At 47.2% G+C, this 27,558-nt stretch overlaps 1 protein-coding gene and 1 long non-coding RNA gene across 4 annotated transcripts in view; both read left to right on the forward strand.

Annotated features, from left to right (window-relative positions):
• Positions 1–26,779, forward strand: part of Lrch (Leucine-rich-repeats and calponin homology domain protein) — a 45,922-nt gene extending 19,143 nt beyond the window's left edge. Inside the window, exons 2-13 of one of the 3 annotated variants that reach the window (XM_076523876.1) lie at positions 11,792–11,936; positions 12,030–12,262; positions 13,236–13,372; positions 13,453–13,668; positions 14,189–14,353; positions 14,661–14,782; positions 14,861–15,007; positions 15,128–15,528; positions 15,604–15,755; positions 15,817–15,954; positions 16,033–16,110; positions 23,842–26,779. In XM_076523876.1, the coding sequence (XP_076379991.1) occupies positions 11,792–11,936; positions 12,030–12,262; positions 13,236–13,372; positions 13,453–13,668; positions 14,189–14,353; positions 14,661–14,782; positions 14,861–15,007; positions 15,128–15,528; positions 15,604–15,755; positions 15,817–15,954; positions 16,033–16,110; positions 23,842–23,991 (2,084 nt within the window). In that variant the 3' untranslated portion in view covers positions 23,992–26,779. Of the gene's footprint in view, positions 1–11,791; positions 11,937–12,029; positions 12,263–13,235; positions 13,373–13,452; positions 13,669–14,188; positions 14,354–14,660; positions 14,783–14,860; positions 15,008–15,127; positions 15,529–15,603; positions 15,756–15,816; positions 15,955–16,032; positions 16,111–16,861; positions 22,707–23,841 lie in introns of those variants that run through there. The other 2 variants (XM_076523875.1, XM_076523877.1) reach the window with 2 other exon arrangements.
• Positions 13,675–14,131, forward strand: LOC117229107 (uncharacterized). Its single transcript, XR_004492477.2, has 2 exons — positions 13,675–13,937; positions 14,018–14,131. It is a non-coding gene; the product is annotated as an uncharacterized LOC117229107 (long non-coding RNA).
• Positions 26,780–27,558: the final 779 nt, after the last annotated feature.

Genomic DNA, 27,558 nt, shown 5'->3' on the forward strand with positions numbered 1-27,558 from the left:
AGCTCTCCCCGTCCAGACCGCACGGTTTTTCTCCGGCGCACCGCGGGCATTAGTTTTTAGGTCAAGGATTTAGGTGGAGCTGCGCACCTCTCCGGGCCGCGCCGGGTTTCGCCGCTTGGAAACACGGCTCGCGCTCGTTCCGATGGAAGCGAGTAGGCTCTATGAACGAGGGAGGCAACCCTCGAGGACCCGGGTTTTCGCGGTTTCGAGGAAAAACGGACCCTGATGGTGCTGCCTTCGCCGCGGGTCTATGGTAATTGCCGCGCCGCCTCCAGCGACCGCGAAAGGGGATCTCCGGTTCCCTTTTTCGTCGACGAGACGAGTTTTTACGGCTGGAACCGCGGCGACGAATAATTGCCTGCCGAATAATTGACGCGGGAAGCTCTTATTAAACCAGCCACTGGTAATTGCATAGGACCTAACGCCCATCCGCGAAGTTTCGCCGTCTACTCCCCCGAGCTCTCTGGCCTAGTTCCTACGCTACCGAGGCCTCTTGCGGCGACATTGCTTCGAACTGGAGTGTTCCCCGTGATGGAGAAATTTATTTGGCTCCAGGGAACCCGGCGAGACGCTAGGGAGCAGTGCCGACTAGGTTTTCCGTGTCCTAATTGGCTGGGGACTTAATATGCTTGGTCTGTGATTCGAGTGAGTCGAGACGGCGGGGTGGATTCGCGACGGTAACAGGTTGCTCGGTTTCACGAAGATCCTTCGAACCCTTCTGGAACACGATACCCAAGTGCAAGCATCTCGGCTGCAATCGATTTATATGTTTGCTAGAGCCGTAGTCGGCAATAAGCTAGAGCAAACAACTCTGGATTGCAGAGAAAATAAAGTCTTTCCGCGTTAATCGCATCAGGAGCCTCGAGGATATAGCCGGAATAGAAGCGTCGCGAGGTAAAGAAGCTCTCCTAGGTTGCAAGTTCATCTTCAGCAGTAACTGGTTCATTGCTCTCGGAACCAAGACAGTGATTCACCGAGCAAGCTATGTATACATAGTGACTATACGTCTTATACTTAAGAGGACAGTCCTTCATTTCGTTGTTCCGTTCTTTATTTTGTGTATAATTTTATATTTTTATTTTGCCCTTTATTTTATACATAATTTCATTTTATCCCTTATTTCGTGGCTAATTTTATTTCGTTCTTTATTTCGCAGATAATTTTATGTTCGTATCTCATTTCGAGCTCATTTTTACGACATTGCTTCTTAAGTAATAATAAGATCAAATTCAGAATAAATGTTTCTTGAATTTATTCTGACTTTTGGATATTTTTAATATAACCTTATAATGCTTCAATTAAAATTATCCACGTACGACTTCTCATGCCTTGAACAATTTTAAAAAGAGAAATATGAGAGAACGGACATTTTGATCGTCATGATTGGCGCAAAGTTACACAGCTGATTTCTTAAGAAAAAGTTAATACTTATGAACAGTGCCGAAATGAGATTACTTTGAAACACGAAGCGATCTCTGACTAGTCCTCTTTAGTTTCTTCAAGAAAATAAGGACACCGAAGTCTTTGTTCACCTTGCAGAATCGACCAAATTACAAAGCAGCCGATAACGAGCAAGTTAGTGACTCAGCCCCCCTCGATCGAGGGTTGAACCCCTTTTATTTCCAAGTGGGAGGTACAGGAGTCTAGTGGTGCTCCGACAAGTCCAGTCAAAAACAACACCCGCCGTAAAGAAAGATTTTAGCGTCTCTCTCTCTCTCTCTCTCTCTCTCTCTCTCTCTCTTTCTCGGACGTTAATCGTTCGGCATGAAAGCAGCGGAAAATGAAATTGTTGTGGAAAAAAGCTTTGTCCTTTGTTCGCGGAGCACGATTCCACGCACACGTACTCGTGGCACGGAGGCGTGCACGCGTACCGGCACGCTCGAACACGCACCGCGCACAATACGATGCACTGTTCGGGACACGCATTGCTCGGCTCGGACAGACGGCGGAGGACTATGGAAACCGGCTGCCACTATACCACCTTCTTTATTCCATGTTCTCGCTTCGCCGTTTCCCTGCGCGTTCGATTCGCACGCACCGTCGAATCGCGCCGTGTACCAGATGCGTTGCGACACGTTCGAATGATAGGGACAGCCATGGAGTTTAATATCATGGAGGTCGATTGCCCCCGGGGCCAACGCCTCGGGGCAAATCACGCTGGGGAAGGAAAATTCGTGACAGAAATCGTCTTCGACTCTCTAGATTGCAACGGGTGGGCGTGGCGTAGCTGCTCCTGACTTCTGACGAGCTGGGATAAGCTGCGCGCGGACAGCCTTTAGCCACGAGTGGTTCAAAATGATTCGAAGGGAGGCAAGTCTCCTTGAGTCTTGTCAAAGTCCTTGCGAAAGTTTGTTTGTGTTGTTATTTCTATATGAAGTGCCTCGAGTGTACGGTTCAGCTCCATTAGCGTGATCTAGGAGTAGCCGAAGCTCTTTGTATCCTTTCAAAGTCTCGACAAAGGATTGGCTGTGTCGCCGTTTCTATGGGTTACGCGAAAGTAGGCGTGGCTTCCTGGCACTCGACTTCATCGAACTCAGAACTGTAGTGCACAGTCACACTAAATAAATAACAACAACAACAATAGTAATAATAATAATAATAATAATAATAATACGAAGAAGAAGAACTTGAACAACGTTAAGTTTCACAAAAATCCTGAAAGTTTGTCCACCTTGCTCCTGCTACATGAAACGTCTCAAGTAGGCGTGTCTTCTTCGCTCCAGCTTCGACTGGAACCAGGGTACTTATTTCGTCGCGAGGAAATCGTGCTCGAATCTGCAGTAAGTTCCGGTTGGTTCCATCGAAATCGCTGACTGTAATTCGCCCACAGAATTCGGACAGAATTTTGGACCGTCGAGAATACCTCGAAACCAAGTTTCGACAGCACAGCTCGACACGAAGTTCCGCCATAATTTGTTGCGAACAGCGAAATGTAGTAGAAATCGATGCGTGAAGTCGGGGACACGGAAGCTGTCTGCACGGTCTTCGTGTCGATAGACGAGCACGCCCGAAGACTTTTCGTTGCTTCGACTCTGGTTCTGGCCATCGGGTTCAATCGAGTATGCGAGTCTCGTCCGGGCTCGCGTCCTCGCCGCCGGAAGTGGTGGCGGTCCCCGACAAAAGCGTCGCAGCTCGTTCGTTCCCTCTCGCTTCTTCGGCTCGCGTGTTCCTCCTCCCGCTTTTCCTTCGTCCCGCTCGTCCCCCGTACTTCCACCGTTCTTTCTCCTCGCGCTTTTCTCTGTCAGCCTTTGACGCGCGATCGCCTCGCCAATGACACGGGAATGGCGACGGTTCAAGGACGAGGGTAGCGTTTCCAGCCGCGGTGGTCCCTGCCAGAACTTCTTTCCTCTCCTCCTCCTTCTCCTCCTCCTCCTCCTCCTCCTCCTCCTCCTCTTCCACCTCCTGCTGTTTTCTCCCCGCACCCCTTTTCGTCTCGTTTTTTCCATCGCCGCTGTTCTCTGCTTATCCGCCGGCAGACCTCGTCTGTCGCGGCGCGCGAGAACGACGGTGAAAGTCAATTACCTGGCGCAAGGTGCAACGCAGCAGCGTGTTTCTGATCGATGATGCACCACCACCAGCCCGCGCGACGAAAAAACAACGATGAATTCTTTGTTGCGTCGGTCATCCCGGCCTTGTCGACCCCGTCCTCCGGCGTCGGCTAATGTCTTCATCGGCGTCGGGACCAATTGCCTCGTTCCATTGTTGTTCTGCAAAAATGATGTAATTCGACTCGGTGGTACAGGGCCGGCCCCGACCATTCGACTTCTGACGGTTAAATCCAATTGGAAGCTGTTTACTTCGGTACAATGTACATTTCGTTTATCTGTATGCACGGGTTAAACGCTCGTTTCTGCAATAAAAGAACAAGAACGTATCATATTTAGATTGATAGAGAATCTGCGATTATTATTTAGTGGTGATTATTACTTATTTATTCTTCTTTTATTATGAAAGAAAATTACAATTTTCCGAAACAGAATCGCAGGCTGGTAATAACAGGTTTGACGGTTTACTACGGATTGCAAATCCGTATTCCGTTTCCTTGCGTCTTCTTTCATAATCCTGTTGTTTGTTCTTCTTAACTGTGTCCCGCATTCGTACCTCATTGGGTCGTAACAACCCAACGAACAAAAATTGACATATTATTTGTATTTTTTCATTTGTTTGTTTAATATTATATCCTATGTACGTGTAGGAAATACTATATTATTTCACTGCGTACAACAATTTTCAACTATAATATAAGTTAGAATTCAGTAAATATAACATAACGTATATCAATGAATGATATATTTAGAAACGTGAGATTTTTACAAACATAATTTCAAGTCGTGTAGATTCAAGGAGAACAGCAACAGAGGGTCAAGCTACCACGAAATAATCAAACTATAATTTTATTCTATTACGACTACTTACAACGATACTACTTACCTACCACTTATATGTATACTACTGACATCAATGATTCTTTATCGAAATACCATAAAATAAAAATAAGTAAGTTGTACACACAGAATATATCGAATTTAAAAGATTATAAAATTATATTATAATTCAATATATCTTTAGAGTTTTAATCGCAGATCGGTAAATCCGGCGTGAAATAGATCAGAACGAATCGAGCAGGTCGAAAAGAATCCAACTAAGTGTTGGTAAACTCGGGTTTCCGCGAGCAGCTTTTTTTTTATTTCATTCTAATTTTATTCTATTACGACTACTTACAACGATACTATTTACCTACCACCTATATGTATACTACTGATATCAATGATTCTTTATCGAAATACCATAAAATAAAAATCAGTAAGTTGTACACACAGAATATATCGAATTTAAAAGATTATAAAATTATATTATAATTCAATATATCTTTAGTTTTAATCGCAGATCGGTAAATCCGGCGTGAAATAGATCAGAACGTATCGAGCAGGTCGAAAATAATCGAGCAGTTCGAAAAGAATCGAACGAAGTGTTGGCAAACTCGGGTTTCCGCGAGCAGCTTTCGCTCGGCCGGTTCCTCCCTCTCGCGTGCAAAAACGCGATCGAACTTCCGGTGGTAACGGTGAACGTGGCCCGTTGTGCAGACGGCCACTAAAAATCGCAGTCGGCCACGGCGTGTACAGGGTGTTCGAGTAGGGGGTCGATGCACCGGCCAGTTCCAAGGACCAAGGTCGAGGTCCGGCGATGCTGGATCGATACGGCGTCGCATTATACGCGGCACACACGCGAACGTTCGCGCGAGGTTACGCGAATTTCGTGTAACGCGATATGTCGTGATCCTATTGGGCGTGGCTCGAGGCGTCCTCCGCCTCGCGGATCCTCGATGATGAAATTCGTTTTAATAGGGTGCGCCGTTCCTGCGAGGCGCCGCATCGCGTCGCAAACGCTTCTTCTTCGCGCTAATAACGCGCGCGAGCGGAATATTAAGCCGCGAAAATCGGCCTGCTCGCCGGGACGCGTCGCGTCGCGTGCGAGTACGAGCGAGACCAGGCGCCCCGGAAATGTTACCGCGATTAGGGACGTGCCACGTACCTCGCAATTTCCGTGGTAATCCTTGGTAAACCAGTCTTTCCCTAGTCTTTGTTCCACTTCTTTCCTTATCCGGCGCTTCCACTTTGCGAACATTTCGAGGCAAGGAAGCTTCGTTGTACGCCGATTTAATTCAATGATTACGTGTATTATGGTCTTGATTCGCGGATCTTGATCCGATTTCTATCGGGCTCTCTTGTCTTAAGTTTTACACGGTCGTTTTATTCGCGAACGCGCGAGATTTGCTATCTAGGAATAATTAAGCGCGAACGCGCGGGGTGAAACGAATGATTAAACCATGAATTTCTGTGCGATTACATTATGTAGAGCATAGGAAGCTTCGAGAATTTACGAAACGTTTCTTAACCATTTGCGCTCGACACCAAAATAACGCAAAATTTCAAATAGCTTCTCCGACCCACGGTATTTCTATTTTATACAAATTAGCGCATTTTTGTACACGTGAAATTAAATATTGCGATTCACGCAACAGTCGCGCTTTCAACAATTCCTCGAATATAAACAAAAATTTGATACAATTATTTTGAAACGCGACAGAAGAATTTTTAATGGCGCCACGGAGTCGCCATTCGAGCGCAAAGGGTTAATACGATAGGATACTGTTCGGCGTATTTTATATTCATCGAAGCCTATCATTTCGTCTGACTCAACGATTCTCGAAATTTTTCCACAAGAATTTATATTTCTACATAAAGTTCCGTTTTCTGCCGACCGTGCGTACAGTGACTCATAAAATTGTTCGCATAAATATGGAACAGATGAATACATTGTTTTTTCTTTTTTTAACAGTTCTACGCAATTAACTCGAAGGTTCCACTTTATAAGTCATTACGCGAGCTTGATACAGTAATATCTCCCTAACTGACGCTCATATTGTGCACAATGATGGACAATTTGGGAAGAGGAGATACGATTATTCGAGCCTTGCAGCTCGTTTTTATAATTGTTGAAAATCGGTAACTATAAAAACGAGTCGCAAGGCTCCTCTTCCAAAATTGTCCATTTTTGTGGACAATCTGAGCGTCAATTAGGGAGACATTACTGTAATTGACAATTTCACTCTTTTCGAGTAGAAAAATGTGAATCATTTTGAGCCAGTTTGACAGCGGAAGATTAAAAACGAAGAACCAATCTTTCCGATGTTTCAATCTGCTCTTCTCTCTCGACGACGGAATGTACCAGACTGTGCACAAAAATGGACAATTTTGGAAGAGGAGATACGATTATTCGAGCCTTGCAGCTCGTTTTTATAGTCGTTGACAATTCGTAACTATAAAAATGAAGAGATCGAATAATCGTATCTCCTCTTCCTAAATTGTCGATTTTTGTGGACAATCTGAGCGTCAATTAGAGAGACATTACTGTATTCTTCTGTGAACACTTTTGTAGGACGCTGTATCTAGAACGTGAACGATTAGCTGTTCTCCGGATCAATGCGGCTAAATCGCTAATTGAATTAATAATTAATTTTTTACGAACGTAGCACGACGAACAGTGGCGAATTGAATTTATAGCGGGAACGTTGCTAGAAAATTCCTATAAATTTTTCCAAACAGGAATTCCTGGTATAGCAGAGTCATTCGGAACGCTATTAATCCGCTTCCAGGTAGAAAAACGATAGCGATCGAACGGAATAGAAACTGAAAGTCGGTTCATCGTTTCGCCGCGAGATTGGTTGCTCAACTCGAAGTTAATTAACTGTAACAAGGTGCTTAAAACTGCTCGAACCATGGCGGGGGGAGAGCAGAAATATGCGGATGATCGGAACACGATTCGACGAGTGGGTTGGAGAGGAGAGTTGGTTTCGAGGGTCGCGTAACCTATGGCGGCGTCTCGAACCGAGCGTCTAAATTATTTCTCCAACCATGAAACTTCGATAAGGAAACTCGCCTGACATTCTTCCAGCCTTTCGGCGGCAGGAAACAATTTAGATTTACGGCTCGGGACCCGGGGCGTCCCCTCGCGACGACAAGAATGGCCGGCGTTCACGCGAGTTTCCTCGGCGTTTCGGCCGCGATGTTAGGTGATCGCCATAAATTCTTTTTACGGAAATCCGCGGGGAGCTTACGATCGTGTTCCCGGGGCGTGCCGCGTCACGAAACGTCGGCTGTGTCGTGAGCGAAGGGTCAACGACCAAGCTGAAAAATTGGCTCCGACGGTAATTCCAGGGCGAGCAGTCTGGGAAATGGTGGCGACCATAAGCGCCGCCGGTCGCTCCTTGATTGCCGGCATCGCGGTCGATGTTCCGGCCGGGATATTGCTGTCCTGCGAGGTGAACTCCTGGAGAAAACAGTGTAACGACGTTAAGTTATCCTTGGCGAGGCATGGGATCGTAAGAGCCGGCATAAGGGCCGCCGTGAAACCGTGGAAACAGAGGGTCGGCCGATCGATAACGCCCCCATAGCAAATATCGTCGGGGGTTGCCGCGCCGGGAGAGCGCAAGGTGTCCCATGGAACGCCGCACCCTCGCGTGGAGTCCTCCTCGTAGAAAATAAAATCATTCGGAACACGGGGCGGAGCGGACCGCGTTTAGAACTAATGATCGATAACGAGCCGGGAACTTCGTTAACGAAGCCCTGGATCCGAGCGGCCGGAACCGACTCGATTCTGCTCCAGTTGCGGCCATCAACGATAAAATGTTCGACGCGGAGAGGCTGGAAACGCGGTGTACGCTCGTCTAGAATCTAATTGACGTCTTCTCGCCGCCGCGGACAGTTTATGCGACCGATGATCGACGGATCGTGGCGAGCAACGATCGTCAAACTTCGTTCGCGTCTGTTTTCCTCGTCATCGATCCGGGAAATATATGAGCGAGTTAAGATCGTAACAGTGCAAGTCAGCTTTTCGAAATGTTGGCTTACGTCGTAAAATGTAGTCTATAAAATGTTCAAAAGACAAGTGAAATAAATAATGAAGTTACTATAAATTTTGCTTAGCTCTAAGTTATCTTAATAATAAGTATAATACAGGGAGTCCCAAAAATGTCTCTCAATCCGAAAGTGGCGGGGTCCTCGGGTCATTTGAAGCAACTTTTTCCTTCACAAAAATTTTCTCCGAGGCACCATTAACGAGTCATTAACGAAAAACAGTGACCAATGAGAGACGAGCTCAGCTGACGCGAGGCGACCGAGCCAACGGCGCCAGCGGTCGAGGCGGTCGAATCCCAGCTCAGTTGGCGCGAAGCGGCCGAGCCAACGGCGCCAGCGGTCGAAGCGGTCGAATCACAGCTCAGTTGGCGCGAGGCGACCGAGCCAATGAGCGGAACTGGGCTTCGTGCGCTGGTTGACTGGGCCGCCTCGCGTCAGCCGTACTCGATTCTTATTGGTCACAGTTTTTCGTTAATAACTCGTTAACGATGCCTCGGAGAAAACTTTTGTAAAGGAAGAAGTTGCTTCAAATGATCCGAGGAACCCGCCATTTCCGGATTCCGAGACATTTTTGAAACACTCTGTATAATATTATTATTTATATTATTGTATTACCATAAGTTCAACCCGTTTGTACGATATCGCGATCAATACGTCGTTGTTAGATCGATTTCTGGAGAACCATTTCATTATTGTTTAAAATTGAAAACGGGTCCCCTAAAAATACCGTGGACATATCGATCGTTTGATTGCTTCGAACGTGGATTTTTCTAGAATCCCGAACTTAGCACAGACGTTATTCTTTTAAATCGAAACTGGATCCCCTAAAAATACTGTGTGCACATCGAGTGTTCGTGTTTCACTTAAACTAACTAGAAAATAAAGCACTCGAAAATGTTTGCGATGCTATCCTGCAATATATGCTTCGCACTTGCACAGACGGAGGATGTGCCAAGGTTCGTCGGATCCACGAGAGTTGGACCCCGTGGTAGCCATTTTCTCGCGCGCGCCGGATCGAAGACTAGGGGTTGGTTTCGGCTATTCGGTGTCGTCCGGTTTTCGGCAAAGATCGCGAAACGGAGATGTCTCGAGCGTTTCGAAGAAGGAGACCGATTAATTGGGAACATTGGTAGGATTCTCTAAGCAACAGCTGTGCTCCGGCTGGGGTGGCCTTCGTATTCGCTGGGGGTTCTTATGAATGGGGTGCGACGGCCACGTGCGTGCACAGTGCCTCGAAACCTAGGAAAAGGATAAGGGTGGCTCAGCTGCTCCCGGCTTTCGGACCTCCTTTCTGATCAATAACTACCGTCTGTGTGTTCCCGACTCCTCCGGGAGAGAGCTGGTCGGGCAACACAGTTCGACTCGTCGTTTCCCTCGGCGCCAACTTTTCGAGTTCCACGCCTAACGATCGAACAAGCCACTCGACCGAGCGACCGAAGTCGCCTAGTCAGCCTGGCTGATCCTTGCTACAAATCCTGTTTCCGTGGATCGGATCGTAAGGAGATCAGCCCGTCGATACCAAGGCGAGGCCGTGATTTATTCCGAGACTGGAGGATTTCTTTCGCAAAGAATGCCATCTGCTAGATCTGCAAAGTTCTTGCAGCTTATCAGAATCGAAGAACAGAAAAATTGATATTATTATTCTTTACTAACTAATTCTTTATAAGCCCTTTTGTAATACAGGTTCAACGGTAAAAAAAAGAAAGATAAAAAAAACAGGAGACTACTTCATACCTTTAAGTTCGTTTTCCGTACATATTTTACTTGATTTTATATCTATTATACTGTACTTTATTTTATTCCCTCCAAATAATATAATCTGTATATTCTATTATTCCACCGATAATTAACTTAAGCGTTCATTAATTGGCACACTGACGTAAACGTTCGCATAAAGCTTTCCTACCGACATAAATGACGTGTCTTTGCTTTGAGCGCTAAGAGCAATAATAGGATCGTAATATGCTAATATCTAAAAGTTACGACTCCCACGACCCTATCGCGGTCAGCTAGTTAGCGAGCCCAGTGTAGACGGTAATCACCGATGATCGGGGGGAAATTAAGAGGGCTCGCCCTCGCACCCTCGGAAATTGTGTTCCACCTGCGTATCCAGTTTACGGAAGGAGGAAATTCGCCAATCGATCAACGACGTACCTGGCTTCTGTCGAAACAAGTTACCCCGCGTTGGATGATCATCCGCGCGCTGTTTTATACGTTGAGGACATATTCTGTCGAAATGGTCGCGTTTCCCCTGTGCACACGCCCATGGTCTAAATAGGGATGACTCCATAGGGTGGAAACGAGGAACGTGGAACCATTGGCACACGGTCGGTCGCGTAATCGTCGGGCAAAGGGCGTCGGCCCGTTCGGGCACGGCCGATTAAGACTACAACACCCCTGCAAACGTTCTTGCATCGGTTGCAACATTTCCTGTGACTGCAAACTCGACCGATTGCCACCATTCGTTTATCAAAAGAACCGGAGTCCGTGAAAATCGTTCGTACAAGTTGGAAAATGCAGATTGCGCTAGGTTGTCCTGAAATGAACTTCTATGCCGACGTAATTAGTTCGAGTAATCGAGATTTTAGTTGTAGTAGGACATATTTTGCATATATGGAAGAGCATATTTTGGAACACAATTCGTTTTACGAATCAATGAGGCTGTATTTCAGCGTTGTAATCCAGAAACTGTTTCGACAAGCGGAGTCGAGCATATTTTAATCGAATTTAATCGAATTACAAACGACGAATGAAACTTTATTCGAAGAATTTATTTGATATATTATTCGAATAAAATTGTATTCGGATGAAATTTGATTCGAAACGTGAGTTGGATAAAATTGTATTCGGATGAAATTTGATTCGAAACGTAAGTTGAATAAAATTGTATTCGGATGAAATTTGCTTCGAAACGTAAGTTGAATAAAACTGTATTCGATATATTATCCAAGTAAAATTATATTCGGATGAAATTTGAATCGAAACGTAAGTTGAATAAAATTGTATTCGATATATAATCCAAATAAAATTATATTCGGATGAAATTTGAATCGAAACGTAAGTTGAATAAAATTGTATTCGATATATTATTCGAGTAAAATTGTATTCGGATGAAATTTGATTCGAAATGAAAGTTGAATAAAATTCTATTCGATATATTATTCGAATAAAATTATATTCGGATGAAATTCGATTCGAAACGTGAGTTGAATAAAATTGTATTCGAATAATGCCCAACTCTGGCATCGATGACCTTCCGATCAGGTCGGATGAAAGAGGGGTTCTGCTGTATTTCACGTATCGCTCGCATACCGATTGATTCCTCAGTTATCGTCGATTGGACAAAGTGAGCAATTACCGGCTTCTTGTTGCAGATTTGTCGAAGAACCGTTTCGCGGAGCTGCCCGAGGAGGTCACCGAGTTCCCGTTCCTCGAGAAGCTGCACCTCTACCACAATGCCATAAGAATAATACCGGAGACGGTGTCGTTGCTCCAGTCGCTGAACTACCTCGATCTTAGGTACGTCCTTGGACGACAGAAGCTGAACGGCGACCGCGTGGACGCCGTACGACTGCCGAGGTGGTTCGATAGTGATTAAACTTTTGTCCGCAGCCGGAACCAATTGACGTCGCTACCTCGGGAGATATGCAGGCTACCGTTGCAAACGTTGCTGGTCGCACACAATAGATTAGCGTCGCTTCCGGACGAATTGGGCAGAATGTCGGCGTTGGCCGAGCTCGACGCCGGTTGCAACGAGATCACGAGCTTGCCGCCTCGGATGGGCGATCTCGCGAGGCTCAGGTCGCTGGACCTCAGGAGCAACATGCTCGTGCACCTGCCTATTGGTGAGCTATACTGCGAAACCTTCGGCGATTCTCCGAAAGCGAGCTCTTCCGTGAAACGGAGCAACGCTGACCGAGATGATTAGGACGTTTAGAGTCACAATCCTCGGGTGAATGTCCCTTCGACGCGCGATGAACTTTTCCTGTGAACTTCTCCTCTGCTTCGATAAGGTTTTCTTTTATACAGGGTGTCCCAAAAATGTTTAATCCAGAAATGGCGGGTTCCTCGGATCATTTGAAGCAACTTCTTTCTTTACAAAAATTTCCTCCGAGGCACCGTTAACGAGTTATTAACGAAAAACAGTGACCAATAAGAATCGAGTACGGCTGACGCGAGGCGGCCCAGCCAATCAGCGCACGAAGCCCAGTTCCGCTCATTGGCTCGGTCGCCTCGCGCCAGTTGAGCTCGCCTCTAATTGGTCACTGTTTTTCGTCAATAGCTCGTTAATGGTGCCTCGGAGAAAATTTTTGTAAAGGGAAAAGTTGCTTCAAATGACCTGAGGAACCCGCCACTTTCGGATTGAGAGACATTTTTGGTACACCCTGTAGAGGCTCCACGCTTCGTTCGTTTATTTATTAATAGACTGCGGATCTTATGCGTTTATGATAAAAATGCGTTGGCACAACTTGAAACGTTGCGAAGGTTAAAAGAAGCTACGATTGTGTCGATGCATTAATTCGAACTTATTAACGTTATTAACCAGTGTTTGGATCCTATGTTCTGAAAATTACGGAGGCAATTTTTATTTCGCGTAAAGATCCGCAGTCTGTTTATTAATATGCGACGGGGTTCGGCAACCCCCTGGTGCATGAATGAAAAAAGGAAACGGGGGGAATAAATAGGTATCGATTTAACCCTGCTTGCCCCCGCTGAGTCATTGCTCGCAACGATCGGAGAGGTTGGCCAGGAATCTTCTAACGCTTCTCCAAAGTAGAAGACGTCGATGAATAGTCATCGTTCGAATCGTGTTCGCAGAACTGACGTACCTGAGATTGGTGAAGCTGGATATCAGCGGTAACCGGATATCCGTGCTTCCGAACGAGATGAGGAAGATGAAGAGCCTAGTGGACTTTCGGCTATCGGACAACCCTTTAACCTCGCCGCCTGCCTCGGTGAGCAAACGTGCTCGATCTCCGAACAATGATCCGCGAAGCGCATCGTTCAGTAATAATTGTTAATATGGAAATTGCAGCTATGCATTCGCGGGCGAACGCACATCTTCAAGTATCTGGAGAGACAGGCGGCGAAGCACGAGAGGGCTAGAGGCGGTCGCGGGAGGAGGACACCTTTGGACGTTAGAGGACACGCGACCTTGGACACGAGGTCTCACAGACGGCACAACGTCGACAGTGGATACAGCACCAGCGACGGCGTCGACAAACGCTGGTCCCAAGAAATTCACAGCGCGGTTAGTCTCCTAGCCCCTGTTCTAGCAATTTTCCTCACTCTGCGATTCCTTCACCGGCTGCACCGCATGCTGTTCGACAGCCGGGACTCTGTAGATCCTTTAGATCCTGTAGATCCTGTAGATACCTTCGATCCTGTAGATACCTTCGATCCGATGTAGAACAGGATCCTCGAACCGCTAAGATATCCAGGGCACTGGGAACTGTGAAGAATTTGTGACCGCGGTCAAAGCACGCGACTAACTCCATTTTCATGAACTAACTAACAGAGGTACCATGTTTTATTGAAAATTGTTTGTTTACGATACAATAATTTTCGGTGATTTGTAAAGTCTCCCGAGTCACTTTTAGCTTCCTGCTACGCTAAAACGATCACAGACTGTTCGAACGAATGCGCCAACAACTCTAGCTACCGCTCATGTAGAAACAAACAGATACACTGATAAATAAAACACAGCAAACACACGCACGATGTCGACGATTTCCCGTAGTACCTCCTGCTGGACACGTTTTTGCGCGCAGGTGCACGACGGCGAGATTCGAGGTCTGTGGCGGCAAGAATGCTCGCCGCTTTCGATCACTCTGCCGCATGAGCACGCGGTGGTGAACGGATCGTGTAGCGGGACCTCAACGCCGAGCACCATCTCACCTGGCGAGCACACGTCTCTCGAGGATGAACTCGGCAAGGTGAGAACCACGGAGCCGTTCGTTCGGCTGCTAACTGAATTTTTCGGTTGTCCGGCCTCCAGACTCGGCAGAGGTTTCCGCGAGAGCGTGGCCCGCTCCGGGGCCGAGCCGTATGATACAACGTCTATATTTAGCGATTGAATAGAACCCTGCCTCTTGGAAATGATATCTGTGTTGCCGCGGCGCGCTTGGCCGTCGTTCAAGCCTCGTTGAACGACCTTAACCCATTGAAAGAACGCGACGTTCCGATTGGCGCGAACCACCACAGGCTCGCCTTCTTTTTCTACGATCCTTTTTCTCTACGCAGGCGATGATACTGCACGATCAATTGGAGAAGAGGAGACTGGAGAGAAGCACCTCGGAGAATGGCGCGGACGTCAGGAGACCGATGACCTCTGGCCTCTACCACGCGTCAATTACGCCGCCGGGGTAAGCCAGCGAGCCGTTCCTAAGCCGATCAGACACTGATAATCGTTCACAGACTGATAATTCGATGCTTCGTTCCAGGCCTCTCGAGACCTCCCATCTCAGCCAGGCCCAGTCGATCACGACGAACACGCAGCCGGTTACGCCTCTGCAGAACTCTACCCCGGCCTCTACCTCGTTGCTGAACGGGGACGAGAAGAGGCCTCTGAACCACATCCAAACTTACAGGTATGTACGCCATTGTTGTATTTGCTCCGTAACACGTCTGGTATCGAATCGAGAGGTGTTCAAACATTTTCGATTGCTCCATTGTATTCCAAGCGATCTGATCGAACGATGCACTTTCAGGGAGTACAAAGAAGCCCTGCGACAACAAAGGGCCAGCGAGGGGCCCAGCGTGTACAGACCCCGTGAGCAGGTTACGCCACCCGGAAACGAATCTCAGAGCAACGAGACTGACTCGAGCAATAACAAGGAAGCGGTCGCTTTAACCGGTAAACAGATCTTCAACGAGGAGAACGCTACCAAGAGACCGGTGCAGAAGGTGACGCCGTCGCGCATCAACTATCAAAACACGCCAATCATCAACGGCAGCAATAACGAGTACAACAACAAGAATGGAAAGTACCTGGAGCAACCGTACAAGAAGCCTAACTCGCCCATCAAGACCTCGACGAGCATCCTGTCTTCGGGCACTAGCCCTGGACACACCCCAAGACTAGTCAAGACTGCCGTCGGTTACGTGGAAGGTGGGTGTTTCGAAAGAGTATATCCTTCTGTAGCTCCGTCCGATGACAAAATGTAATTGCGACGATGCCCTGCAGGTAACAAGAGTCCCAGCAGAAACGGAGGAAGTCCGAAATCTCCTCGGTCGGTCACCTGGAACAGCAACGTGCCGGAGAAGTACTCGTTCACCATGAGAAGGGAGTTCGAGCGTGCCAAGGAAGAGGCTGACTTGATAGAGCAGCTCAGAAACGTGAGTTTGCATTTAAGACTATCGAAAAAGATCGTCGATACAAGTCTCGAATCATTTTCAGCATATAGAGACAAGGTTGAAGATGGCGTTGCCGGAGGATCTAGCCCCGGCGCTAACGGACGGAGTGGTCCTCTGCCATCTGGCAAATCACGTGAGACCCCGATCGGTCGCCAGCATCCACGTTCCTTCGCCCGCAGTGGTAAGAGCTCCGATCTCGCCATCGGTTCGTCTAAATTTCTCCGAACCCTGAATCGAAACGAACTTTTTCCATTCGCAGCCCAAGCTGACGATGGCCAGATGCAGACGCAACGTGGACAACTTCCTGGAGGCGTGCCGCAAGATCGGCGTAGACGAGGTAAGCAGACGCTCCTGTCCCATGATCCTTCTCCCGAGATTCTGCGCGCTTGTCTGTCGCTCTTAGATGTTCTCTTCGTCTTTCCCGACGCACTTCTCTGCGGTAGCCACGCTCGCGCCGAACGAGGACCCGCCGTCGACGTTAGGTACGTTTGTCCATGATGTTTCCAACAACTACTAGTCAGTCCCCGAGTTCGGTTGAGTCGCGGTCAGTTTCTTGCCGGTGCGCGTGTTTCGCTGTTCGAGGAAAGGATCGCGGGGGAACAGACGCTGAAGAGTAGTTTTGCATGCGCCTAGACACCTCGTGCTCGCTTGTCTGTCGCTGGTCGGAGAGCCGCTGTGCAACGCGGTTCCCGAGAGTCTTCTACCCTGATCGCACCTCCCCGGATCGATGCTCGCGATCGTTCCGCCTTCTTCGACGTGTTCGTTCGACGTTCCGACGCGCCCAGTCTCCGAAACGATGATCTCCGTTCGTTGTTCCTCGAAGAGACCGTGTTTTGTCTCTGTCGAGTGAATTCGATCTCGAGGAAGGTGTCGCTTCGGCAAGAGAAACAGGGAGAAGGGGCTAGGGAGAGAGAGCAGGGTCGCGCAGGCTGCTCCGACCTCTTAGGGATCACCATCTTAGAGGATGATTCTTCATCCTCTAAATGGATGATCTCGGTGTGGCGGAGCAGCCTGCGCTCGGAGAAGACACGACCGAGCGGCGGCGAAGTAGAGATTGGGACTGAGTAGTATCGTTGTTGGTGTTGCAGGAGGTGTTATTGGACGCGGACGCAATCATGGACGTGGGTTACATGGACGCGTACGGGCTGGAGGCTCTGGCGCGTCTCGTCTCCGCTCTCCTCCTCCTCCGCGACGAACGAGCGAACGATGCCGAAGAGTCGGCCGCAGGTTCACCCCGTACGATTCAGGACCGCGTTCTGTCCGCGATGCTTTTCGCCGCATTCCTCTCCACCCTCGTTCTGCTCTATCTATTCCCGATCCCCGACTAAGCCCGCGAACAGAGAAGAGCGACGGAAGACGAGAACGCCAGAGCGCGAAACGACGGATCGACGCTCGGAGGATAGAGCACGATCGAAGATGGGATTAAACGTCCGACGCGCGTCGAGCTCGGGTTTTCGTTCGTTCGACGAGCCATCGTCGCCGAGCCGTCGAGTCGCTCGATCAGACTGCCGCGCGATACTCTCCCTGCCTCGTTCGCACCATTTTAGCACCTTTAGAGCAAGGCTCAGTATTTCTAGTTCTATCCTTGTTCTCCATTCCTCTTTGGTTTCTTGTTCGCGTCCGTTCGCTTCGCCGAGCAGAGGACCGAGTGTCGCGCAGAAGTACCCGCTGACATCGATGCCGACGATCGGCGAGCCCTTATTCCGACCCTCGGTGACATTTTCCAGGACTTTCGAGCACTGGAACGCTTACGTCCGTTCGTATACGCCAAACTGCTAAGCATTTTTACTTTGAAAATCGCCCGAAGCAACGCGCATCAATTAATCCTGACACCGCGATCCGAGGGGACGAATCGGGGATGAAAAAATCGGCGATCGTCGGCAACTCTTCGCATCGTGGTCGAAAGTGTCTCGTTCTCCTGGCTCAGGCATGGGTTACATAGTTACTCCGAGAGCAACGAAGTCGTGCATGCCTATTCGGGGCTTAAAGGCTTACTGTGCCCACTTGTGAACATGCCACTACTATTTAATCGATTACAGACGATCTCCCGTCGAATTCTCCGCAAAGTCCGTACCTTCTGGATCGCCCATGCCTGGGCCCTTTCGCCCAACGAACCGCTACCGCGAATCGAGGCACATCGATCGAACGGTGAGCCGCTAGCTTCGCTTGTGAACTCCCGGTTTGCTGGTTTGTTCGGTGATCCATCTATCCGCGCGTAAAGTCGCTGTTTCGACATAGATGCCTCGAGGCCGCCGCGCCGGCGCCCAAGTACTACTCGATAGACCCTAAGTTGTGTCAGCAGGCAGCTTGATCATACATTTAGCCCGCCTAGTTGTAGAAACCGCTACGTAGTGCGTAGGATAGATAAGTGTATCTCTTCGATAAGACCTCCGACCGGGGTCTCCGTGTCCTGCTCTTTGACGCGGGCCCCGGTCAGTTTTCGCGACGAACAATAACAGAATCAAAGAACGCAAAGAAATCAAAGCCGCTGAACGCTCTTGTATCGGATCGAACTTGAAATTGTTGAACGATCGGTCGCTACAGTCGAACGGGGACTGTGCCGTCGTATCTCGAGATAATAGTATTTTTCCTATACGAAAAGAAAACGGCGGAACCGGGTGGTCCATCATGCGATCGTCGAAAATTTTCTCGCGCCGTTTTCAATCATTAAATCATTGTTGACGAATCTCTCGCGATCCGGACACACGAATGGCAGAACAATCGAATGGAATTCACCGGTAGAAAGTACACCCGCGGCGTGGGACCGTCGACCGGACGGTCCGGTTCAAGCAGACAAATGAGAGAATGATATGGATGGTAGTATTTTTTTAAACACGTTTCGACCAAATGAAATCGCCTACGGCTCTTTCAGAATTGATGGGTCTGTGATAGGTAGCCTTCGAGTACTACAGAATTCGCAACAAGGTGCTAGAAATCTCTTTCTGTTTCGAGGATTTCCTATTTTGGTACGTAGATGTTTAACGCACACTCGGACTTCGGACGGTCTCTTCGTTCCAGCGTTGTCTCCTTGGTTCGCGCGGGAGGCGCGTCGATCCAGATTCGGGTCCCTCGAGGCTAAAACAAAGGGATCCTCGAACCGACGCCAGTCACCGCAACTGTGGCCGCAATTCTAGTTGACGGAATTCGGAAAAGATTCGATCCACGAATTAACCACTTGCGCTGGCAAAAAATTAACCGTAGCGTGTACCAGAACTGTCCAGTGTAACTCGCTGGGAGGAGTCACAAAGTGTTCGATGCCTCAGAGAAATCGGAAAAAGATTTATATTTTCTAAATTAATTTATTTTCGACCTAGGACTTTTTTAATAGTTTTTTTCTACGCTACGCAGTGCAATGATAATCTCTGCTCTGGCAAACAATCCCACCCGACGTGCCATGCGCGTTTCTGTGACAATCGCATCACGTCGTTGGCAATTCTGTGACAAAAGCATTACGACGTGCGTGGCACGTCTTACCAGCGCAAGTGGTTAAATTTCCATTCTTCTCGATCCGATTCTGCAGACATTAACAAAATGATCGGTGGAACTCCGAAATTTAATCGAACTCAAGATCTCTGATTTTACGTGTCTAGGCTCGCAGATATTCGGCGTCGATTCATGGGATCCCCGAGCCTTCTGTTTTTCCTCTGTTTCTCCCCGGTCCGTTCAGTTTCGGAACGGCAACGAACGACAGCATTCACATCACTTCACCGGCCAAGCAATTCGGTCGTAGCCTAAGATGTTCTACATATTTTCATATAAACGCGCGAGTATGAAGGAAAAGAGCGGGACAAAGTACGTGTATCGTATAGAGGTTTAGAGAGCGTGCACGCGTATATCGTATTCTACGTCTAATATATTCATACGGTAAGGGACAACTGTGTCTACGTTGGTAAGGATTTTCGCGGGGACGAGTCTTCGAGTCGCGAGAAACATTTGCTTCCGGATTACGTTCGTATTTCAGAATTTCAGACGCAGCGTGGTTCGCGGCCAGAGTTGGACCAACGAATCGATTTGCCATTTTCCGTGCAGAACATTTCGGTACGAACACGTCAAACGCAAAAGTGATCCTTCCGTTGAAGACGCGCGTTCTTTTCGAACGAAAGATAAAAGAATTTTCCCAACTCTGGCTCACGCAATCAATAACGCTCGGACCTTAACGCTAGAACTACCAAATCGGTCAAAATGACCGGTTTCTGATTTTGTCTTTCACAAAACTGCTGATACCATAAAAATGTTTTCGTTACGAATTTTTAAAGGAATTTCGTATATAATTCAAGCACATATTATAATTAAAGTCCTAGGAAGTTTGAATAAATTCAATCTTGTCATTGTTGCGAAACAATATAAATTAGTCGGGGCTCGGTGGTTCTAGCGTTAACTGCGGCTGCCGATTTGTTGTCGCCAGTCTGCCGTTTCACGTAAATATATCTGGCAATTTTAGAAGTTCACCCGAGCTTCTCTGCGTTGTCTCTCTTGCTTCCACGTGCGACAGAAAACGCGAGAAATTGGCAGCGCGGTGATCGCAAATCGGTCGCCGCAGAACGGTCACGACACGTTTCACGAAGGTACAGTGCCAAACGCCTGCCCAATTCTCTCCGAGGAACACGCACAAAGGAGTTTCCCCGTGAAACGAACGGCTTTTCTCATTACGGTCTACGGACAGCTAGGCTCGCAGCCAGTTTCTCCAAAGCGTATCATTATCGTTTTTATACGAATCTCGTTGTATCCCGAGTTTATGGTAAACGTACGTGTATTCGCTGTCGAGATAACGAGCGCACCAACTTATGGTCGCTCACTGCGGTGAGCTATATCTTCCAAGGAATCCCAAGCACCGCGCCGCTTCGAATCGAGATAAGTTCCATTTCCGCTGCGTACACGCGTTTCGCGTCGATCGCCGACAAAATCGTTGGTCCGCTTCTAGTCCTCGGTATTACTTCTATAATCGTAAGTGTTACTAATCCCCGGTTCTAGTCAGCTCTTTTATAGTTTCCTTCTTATTTCCCGCTTGAGGGGGCGCGTTCCGTTCCACGTCGACTTTGGGATTTTTTCCCCCATGAAACCGCGGAACCTTCTTCCGCGGAACTTGGCACGGAACTTTCGTCCGTGTATACAACGACGCTCGTAAATTTCTCTACGAAAAGGAATCAAAATCAGATGCGCCGCGCGCAGACGATCAAGCGGAAGCATCCGCGGCGGACGATTTCACCGGCACCAAAAATCCGAAATCCAAAAGTCGTCGCAACTTTCAGAATTTTTGACATTTTTTGGACATCATTGCAGAGACGAATCTTAGACATTTCATTGTTTTAGATGACGCCGGAAAACGTCGATCCGGATATACCCTCTCGAGTCGTGTTAACACGGTTTACGTCGACGCTTAAGTAGCCGGTTACTTAATCTCGTTTTTTTTTTAGTTCGTCTATGTTCCTCGTCTCTTCCGCTTACTTCCGTCGAATCGACGTCGTCGTTTAATCGACTGTTTCGAGCGCTGACGGGTTCCCGTGGTTTCCCCAATCAGTATTACTTCGATCAGGATCGAAGAAGACGCGTCAGCGCATCGTATCGAATCGCAACCGTAAGACTGGATCTACACGATAATTTATCATTCGTCTATCTTGACGACGTTCTTCGCTGCAACAACTGCCGCGGCTCTGGTCTTTCCTTTTGTTTTTTTTGTTTTGTTTTTTTTTTAAATTATTATTCCTCTATCCGACGATTAGTTTGTCGCTTCCGTTTAGAGGCTGCATCGTCGATTCTACTCTCGTTGCAATGATAGTAGATGAGACGCGTGATAACGAGACCGAACAGAACAAAATCATTCCGTTGCATTAGCTTGTATAATTGTATAATTTTTGTAAAGATCTGAAAGGCACAACGAGTGAATGAACGCGCGTGTGAATGAGAGAGTAAATAGTGTGTATATATACACATATTATTATTATTATTATTATTATTATTATTATTATTATTATTATTATTATTATTATTATAATATTATATCATACTTTATTGTATGAACACAGATATATGGTACGTTGAAGCTACATCCCTCTTTGGACATATTTTTGTTTCTCAAATTGTACTTAATCGAATTAACGAGCTTGAATCGATCGCTCTAAAAAAAATCGGTGCTTCGTTTATTTTTATCTTGTTGTCTTTTTTTTGTCAGCTTAAGCTTTTTTCTACGATCGTCGAGATAGGAAAGCTTTTCTTCCTATTCGATTTGCGTTCCACCGATCGATCGTCAATCAGATCCATCGATCGATCCGTGGAAACGAATTACAATATTTTGCCTCTAGAAATGGCCATCGTTGGGTTGCCGAACGAGTTCGCGGATTTCGCCAATGGCCTAATCGAAGCTTGGATCTAATCCTTGACCGCCGAGGTGGACTCTGAGCCAACTTCTTCATCCCACAAATTCGACATTCTAAGCGTTCGCGTCAATTTCGATTGCACCGATGTGCACTTTATTTGCGTTAACTGGACCGAACCGCAGATCTAAATGGAAAATAATATCTTTTTCTACTTTCATCGATTCCGAGGAATGTAACAGTGTGTGTCGTTTTTACACGATATTCCATAGTCCTTCAGACTCCACGTCGACGTAGAGGATTGATCGGGAAGCGTTAGTATTAATTGCGACACCCCATGTCCCTCGTTCATATCATTTTGTAAAACGATTCCACGGCGAACCGCGAACTCGTTCGCGCCCAATCTCTGAACCGCGACGCACAATGAGAATTTACAACTGCCAGACCTAAATATCTACGAATCGCGACCGGTCAGACTATTCCGATCGGTCCCGAGCAATCACATTGGTCGTTGGAAAGCATTTTGCATTCGAGAAACGTACTCTGTAACATCGATTGTACGACTAACCGATAACGATTGTAACACTATTTCCACTGATAATAAAATATTCTTTTGGTAAAATTGATGCTGAACGACGATACTCATCTAGACAGTCATCTCGGATGCATCGTAAAACAGAATCAGATTCAGCACAATGTCACACTATCATAAACACGGTCTCGATATATTCGACAACGTCCAGAAATGCTTCAAACACGTACACGAAATTACACTGTTCACGATACTTGCCACGATTCACGTTTAACCCTGCCGCGACCTTTAGGTTAGATTTAGCACATATCGATGAAACATTCTTCCCAACAATGTCTCTGAAATGGAGGGTTCCTCGAGTCATTTGAAGTGACTTTTTCCTTAGCGAAAATGCGATCCGCGGCTTCGTTTACGAGTTATTAACGAAAAATCTTGACCAATGAGCGACGAGCTCGGCTGACGCGAGGCGTCCGCCTAGCGTTAGACGAGCTCGCCTCTCATTGGTCAGTGTTTTTCGTTAATAGCTCGTAAACAAAGCCGCGGATCGCATTTTCGCTAAGGGAAAAGTTACTTCGAATGACCTCGGGAATCCCCCATTTCCGGATTGCCATTTGACATTGATATTTTTGGGACACCCTGTGTATGGATTTTTCAAGTAAGACATTATTTTCGGAGAACTAAAAATGCGACTAAGAAAGGGACAACGGTGTTAAATGAATGAAAACGCAGCAGGGTTAAAATCGGTCACGTTGAAACGACTATCGCTAACTCTCATTGTTTCATATTGCGTTATCCAAAAAAAAGGAACAGGCAGTTGCAATATCTTATGAAGAAGTAACTGTTGAAGACGATGAACGAAATTGGTTCTGGATTGTACTGTTACTCTTCGAGCATCAGCAAAATCATTACTATTCATTGATAAACGGGCTGCGTCGATGATAAAATGATGCGATTGACGTTTAAAGGTTTGCAGGGAACCGGCAAAAAAAATGATCCTGCACAAGTATCCACAATATCAGAGTACCGACATCAAAACCTCCAGAGTACCACTAGTAAACACAAGCCAGCCCAAAAACGTCGAAGCCTTCAACAGTTCTTCTAAACCATTGAAACTGTCTTTGGTAACAACCATATACCATACGATCATTGCTCTGTATTTTTGTGCCCAATCTCCAACGATGCTCCTAAGGCAAAGATAAATTATTCGGACGACGATTGCTTGCAGAATTTGGTGTGCTGCGCTAGCGACGTTCTGGAGGGTGGCAGAGGCGTGGTGCGCGTGGCGGTGACGGTGTCGGAGCTGCTGAGGTTCCATCAGACGCGGTCGCCTTTGCAAACGTCCTCGTCGAGCGTGCCGAACCACGTGCCCGCTTAGCGCCAGACGATATAATCGAGCCCGCGGGACTCGATCGGGTCGATCGGGCCCAGGAAAAAGGAGGACCCGGCTGCCACGTTTTCATTGCGATGGAACGGCGCGATGGAACTGTGGAGCAACGGGGCCCCATGCTGGCGCGTGCCCCACAAAGACCGACAGTCCCCTTCGCTCGATGCCTCCGCGGACTGAGACGATCGCCGGTCGCAGGATCGCGATCCTCGGTGGCTACCAGTGATCCTGCTCGATCGTGACCCAGGCAGGATCGGTCGAGTCTCCGGAGAGAAACCAGAAAGACCAGCAGGACGACGACAGAGACTCAATTTTATACTTCTCCCTCGTTTCGCGCGCAGCGAGAACCACCCCAGGCTGTAGAGTAGTCGAGGATAGACTGTGCGATCAAGTCATGACATTCGATTAGGTGTTACGAAACTTTTGTATCGGAGGACAGGCGTATCTTTGTACGGAGGAGGGACAGGACTAGCGTATAATTAGCGGCGGAGGCCACTCGTCGAGGAACCGAGGGCCGATGCTAGAAAATCAAACAGCGATAGATCTCGACATACGGCACACCACCGCTGGCAGGAAACGTTCGATCGTAAATTATGCTCGGCGATAGATTCGTTTCAGTGTTTAGGAAGCTTATATGATAGAAAAATTGTAAACGTTCTCGCGCTTCTATCGAATATGTTAGGTGTGCGAACGAATTTCTGCACGTCGTGTCTGCACCTAGTTAAACGACGCACTGCCCCGCGGGCTTGTGAAAGCGATTTGCAAAGTTTCTAGGTCTCTGGGCAACAGGGAGGACTCCCTTTCTCAGACCAATGTCGAACACGATCAATTTTCTGTTAGCACTCGTTTCATGTACGACGAATCTCACGACGCCAAATGTCTGAATAATTATTAACGTCGAATCGAATCGCCCGATCGAACGCCTCTTGCCAGGGGTGCAGCTCTCGCTTTCTGTTAGGAATTAATCGCGCGACGTTTCTATATCGTAACGTGTAACAATACTCGAATCAAAACCGCGAAGACATCGAAATTCTCTCGACGTGCAGACAACCCCCCATCCCCCTCGATCAACCCCCGACGTACCTCAACCCACATCGATGAAACCAACCCCTAGTAACCCACCGTTCGGTTTCTCCGTTCCACTTTGTATTCGAGGATTTGATTAATAGACGACAAGCACACCCAACGAGGAAGCTGGACTTTTGCCCGTGTTCTCTTAGTCTCGAAGGAATGAAAAAAAGAAAACGCGAACGTGATCGACAACAGCAAGGTAGGCAGGTCTCCGCGCGAGACCGTTGGATAAGTTAGTTAGGAATTTTTCAATGCGAGTCGCCGACGATGACCGTCGACGACGACCCCCGTCGAAGGATCCTCCTTGAATCGTTCGAACGTGCGTTTGCATATAGTTAAGGCCTAGGTATTAACTGATTTCACGCGAGCCGAGAGGACCGCGATTTTATTGTACCGCGTTTCGCGAACGCCCCTAATCATAATTTTCGAACGGAGACGCGTAACTCGATATCGAGCGCCGTCGGGATTTAGTAATAATCATCGCAACGAGAACCCCGTTAGGTGCTAAGTGTAATTATCCTTGATACCCCCGCGTCGCAAGGTTCGTTCAGGATCGTTTGTTTCGTTTCCTTCCTTCTTTTCGTTCGACGAGTGAGTTCGCGCGCAAGGAAAACTCGAAGGATCTCACGCGTGGTGATCGATCAGGAACCGAGCGTTTGTACCTCGGTGTCCCGCTGGTGGCCGGTACATTTTAAATTTTATTTTTCCCGCGTGATTCTTTGCCGATCAAAATCGCTGAGTCGCGAACCATTGGCGAGACACCGACCATAGATGAGTATACTGTGTATTCGTATTTATTGTGCCAAAGATGTACGTTAATTTCTCTCTCTCTCTCTCTCTCTCTCTCTCTCTCTATCTATCTTTCTCTCTTTCTCTCTTTCTCTCTCTGTGTCTATGTAATGCGGACAAGCCTTTTCTCACGTAAGGGGTAACTCTCGAAAATTGTCTCGAAGGGAGGAACAGCACTGCCAGAACGTCGAGCTTCTTCGACCGTAGATTCCTGCTTCGAATCGGTTCGGGTGGAACGCGTTTATTTTTCTGTTCTGAACCGTCGCCCCCTTTTCTTTACATTTATTCCCGTATCCCCAGGTCATCATCCTTCTTTCTCCTCAGAGTCCTTCGAACTCTTCAACCTTCCATCCTCAGTGTCCTTTATCGTTTCGATTTCGTTCGAGTAGAACGCTTCAATTTTCGTCGATATACGCGTTCCGAACTATTTACCGTTTTTGTTTCAATTTAAATTATTTCTCGATTCCCAGTTCATAATCATCAACATCTTCTTCTTCTGACCGATCCTGACTGTTCAGACTCACATCCAAAGTTTCATTCTTTGGTCTCAGTTGACGACCACAGTGTTCAAAATCACGAACTCCAGGTGTTCCTATCCGCTCGAAACCGAAGGATTCCCATTTTTCGTTGAATCGGGCGAGGAAGGACACGTCGTCGAAACGTTTGGAGCACCTTGAAGCTCCGTCACGGACAGTATTATCGCAGGCCCACCGAAAAACCGAAGCTCTTTTAGCCCCTAATCGCAGAGAGACCTAGATCCTTGATATCCAACCGGTCTCTCCATGCTCGAGGAGAAGCTGATCTGTTCCAAATGCTTGCTCGCCCGATTGATAATTTTAAATACGCCGCACGTAATATATTTAAAAAAATTACAGGCTACAGTGTATAAAATAAATCGAGAAAATCTCCGCATGTCTAATCGATGTTGTTATTTCTATGGGGATCCCCTTTCCATATCCAGAACAGATACTGTTCAACTATGAATTAGGAATGAAAAACGGAGCAATAGATGAATGGGTATATATATCTTTTTACTATACTTTTTAAGTACGGAAAGTAGGATGAAAATCTAGTACAATGATTTTATTCTAAAGATTTCTTTTCACATTTTCACTCTAACGCATGCAGGACATTTAAAAACATTAATTATGGTAAAGTTAGGCAATTAAAAAGTAAACCAAGATCACGGAACTATTTGGAAGAATCTGCTGCATCGATATCGCGTTGGAAAAGGGAACATCAATGCAAAGTATAATTAATGAACATAAGCGTTAACCAAACTTCGAAGAGTAATTTAACTATGTTTTACAATATTTTCTCTCGGATATAATTCTGTATCCTCAGTTCAGGTTTTTATGCTCCAAATTTTGCCATAATTAATTCAATTAGGCGACTTGTGCAGTATGCACATCGGGACGCCGATTCGGGGGCGACTGTGGCGCCGATTGTGGAGAAAAATTGAAGCATATATCGATGTCCGTACAACGTCGGTCGGTACAGTAGCAAAACGCTCAAACGTTAGCCAAATTACCGATAGTCAGTTTTGGCTAACAGTTCGAGCGTTTTGCCACCATCTCGAGTGGCGCTGTCCGCACCCCGAAATAAGCTTTAGATTTTCTCCACAAGAAACGCCACAGTCGCACCCGCGTCAAACGTTGAAGTGGTTAAGTACGTTTCAAAGCGATACCAAAGGAGAAA

The sequence above is a fragment of the Megalopta genalis genome, chromosome 7, assembly GCF_051020955.1.
Source record: "Megalopta genalis isolate 19385.01 chromosome 7, iyMegGena1_principal, whole genome shotgun sequence".
Lineage (NCBI taxonomy): Eukaryota > Metazoa > Arthropoda > Insecta > Hymenoptera > Halictidae > Megalopta > Megalopta genalis.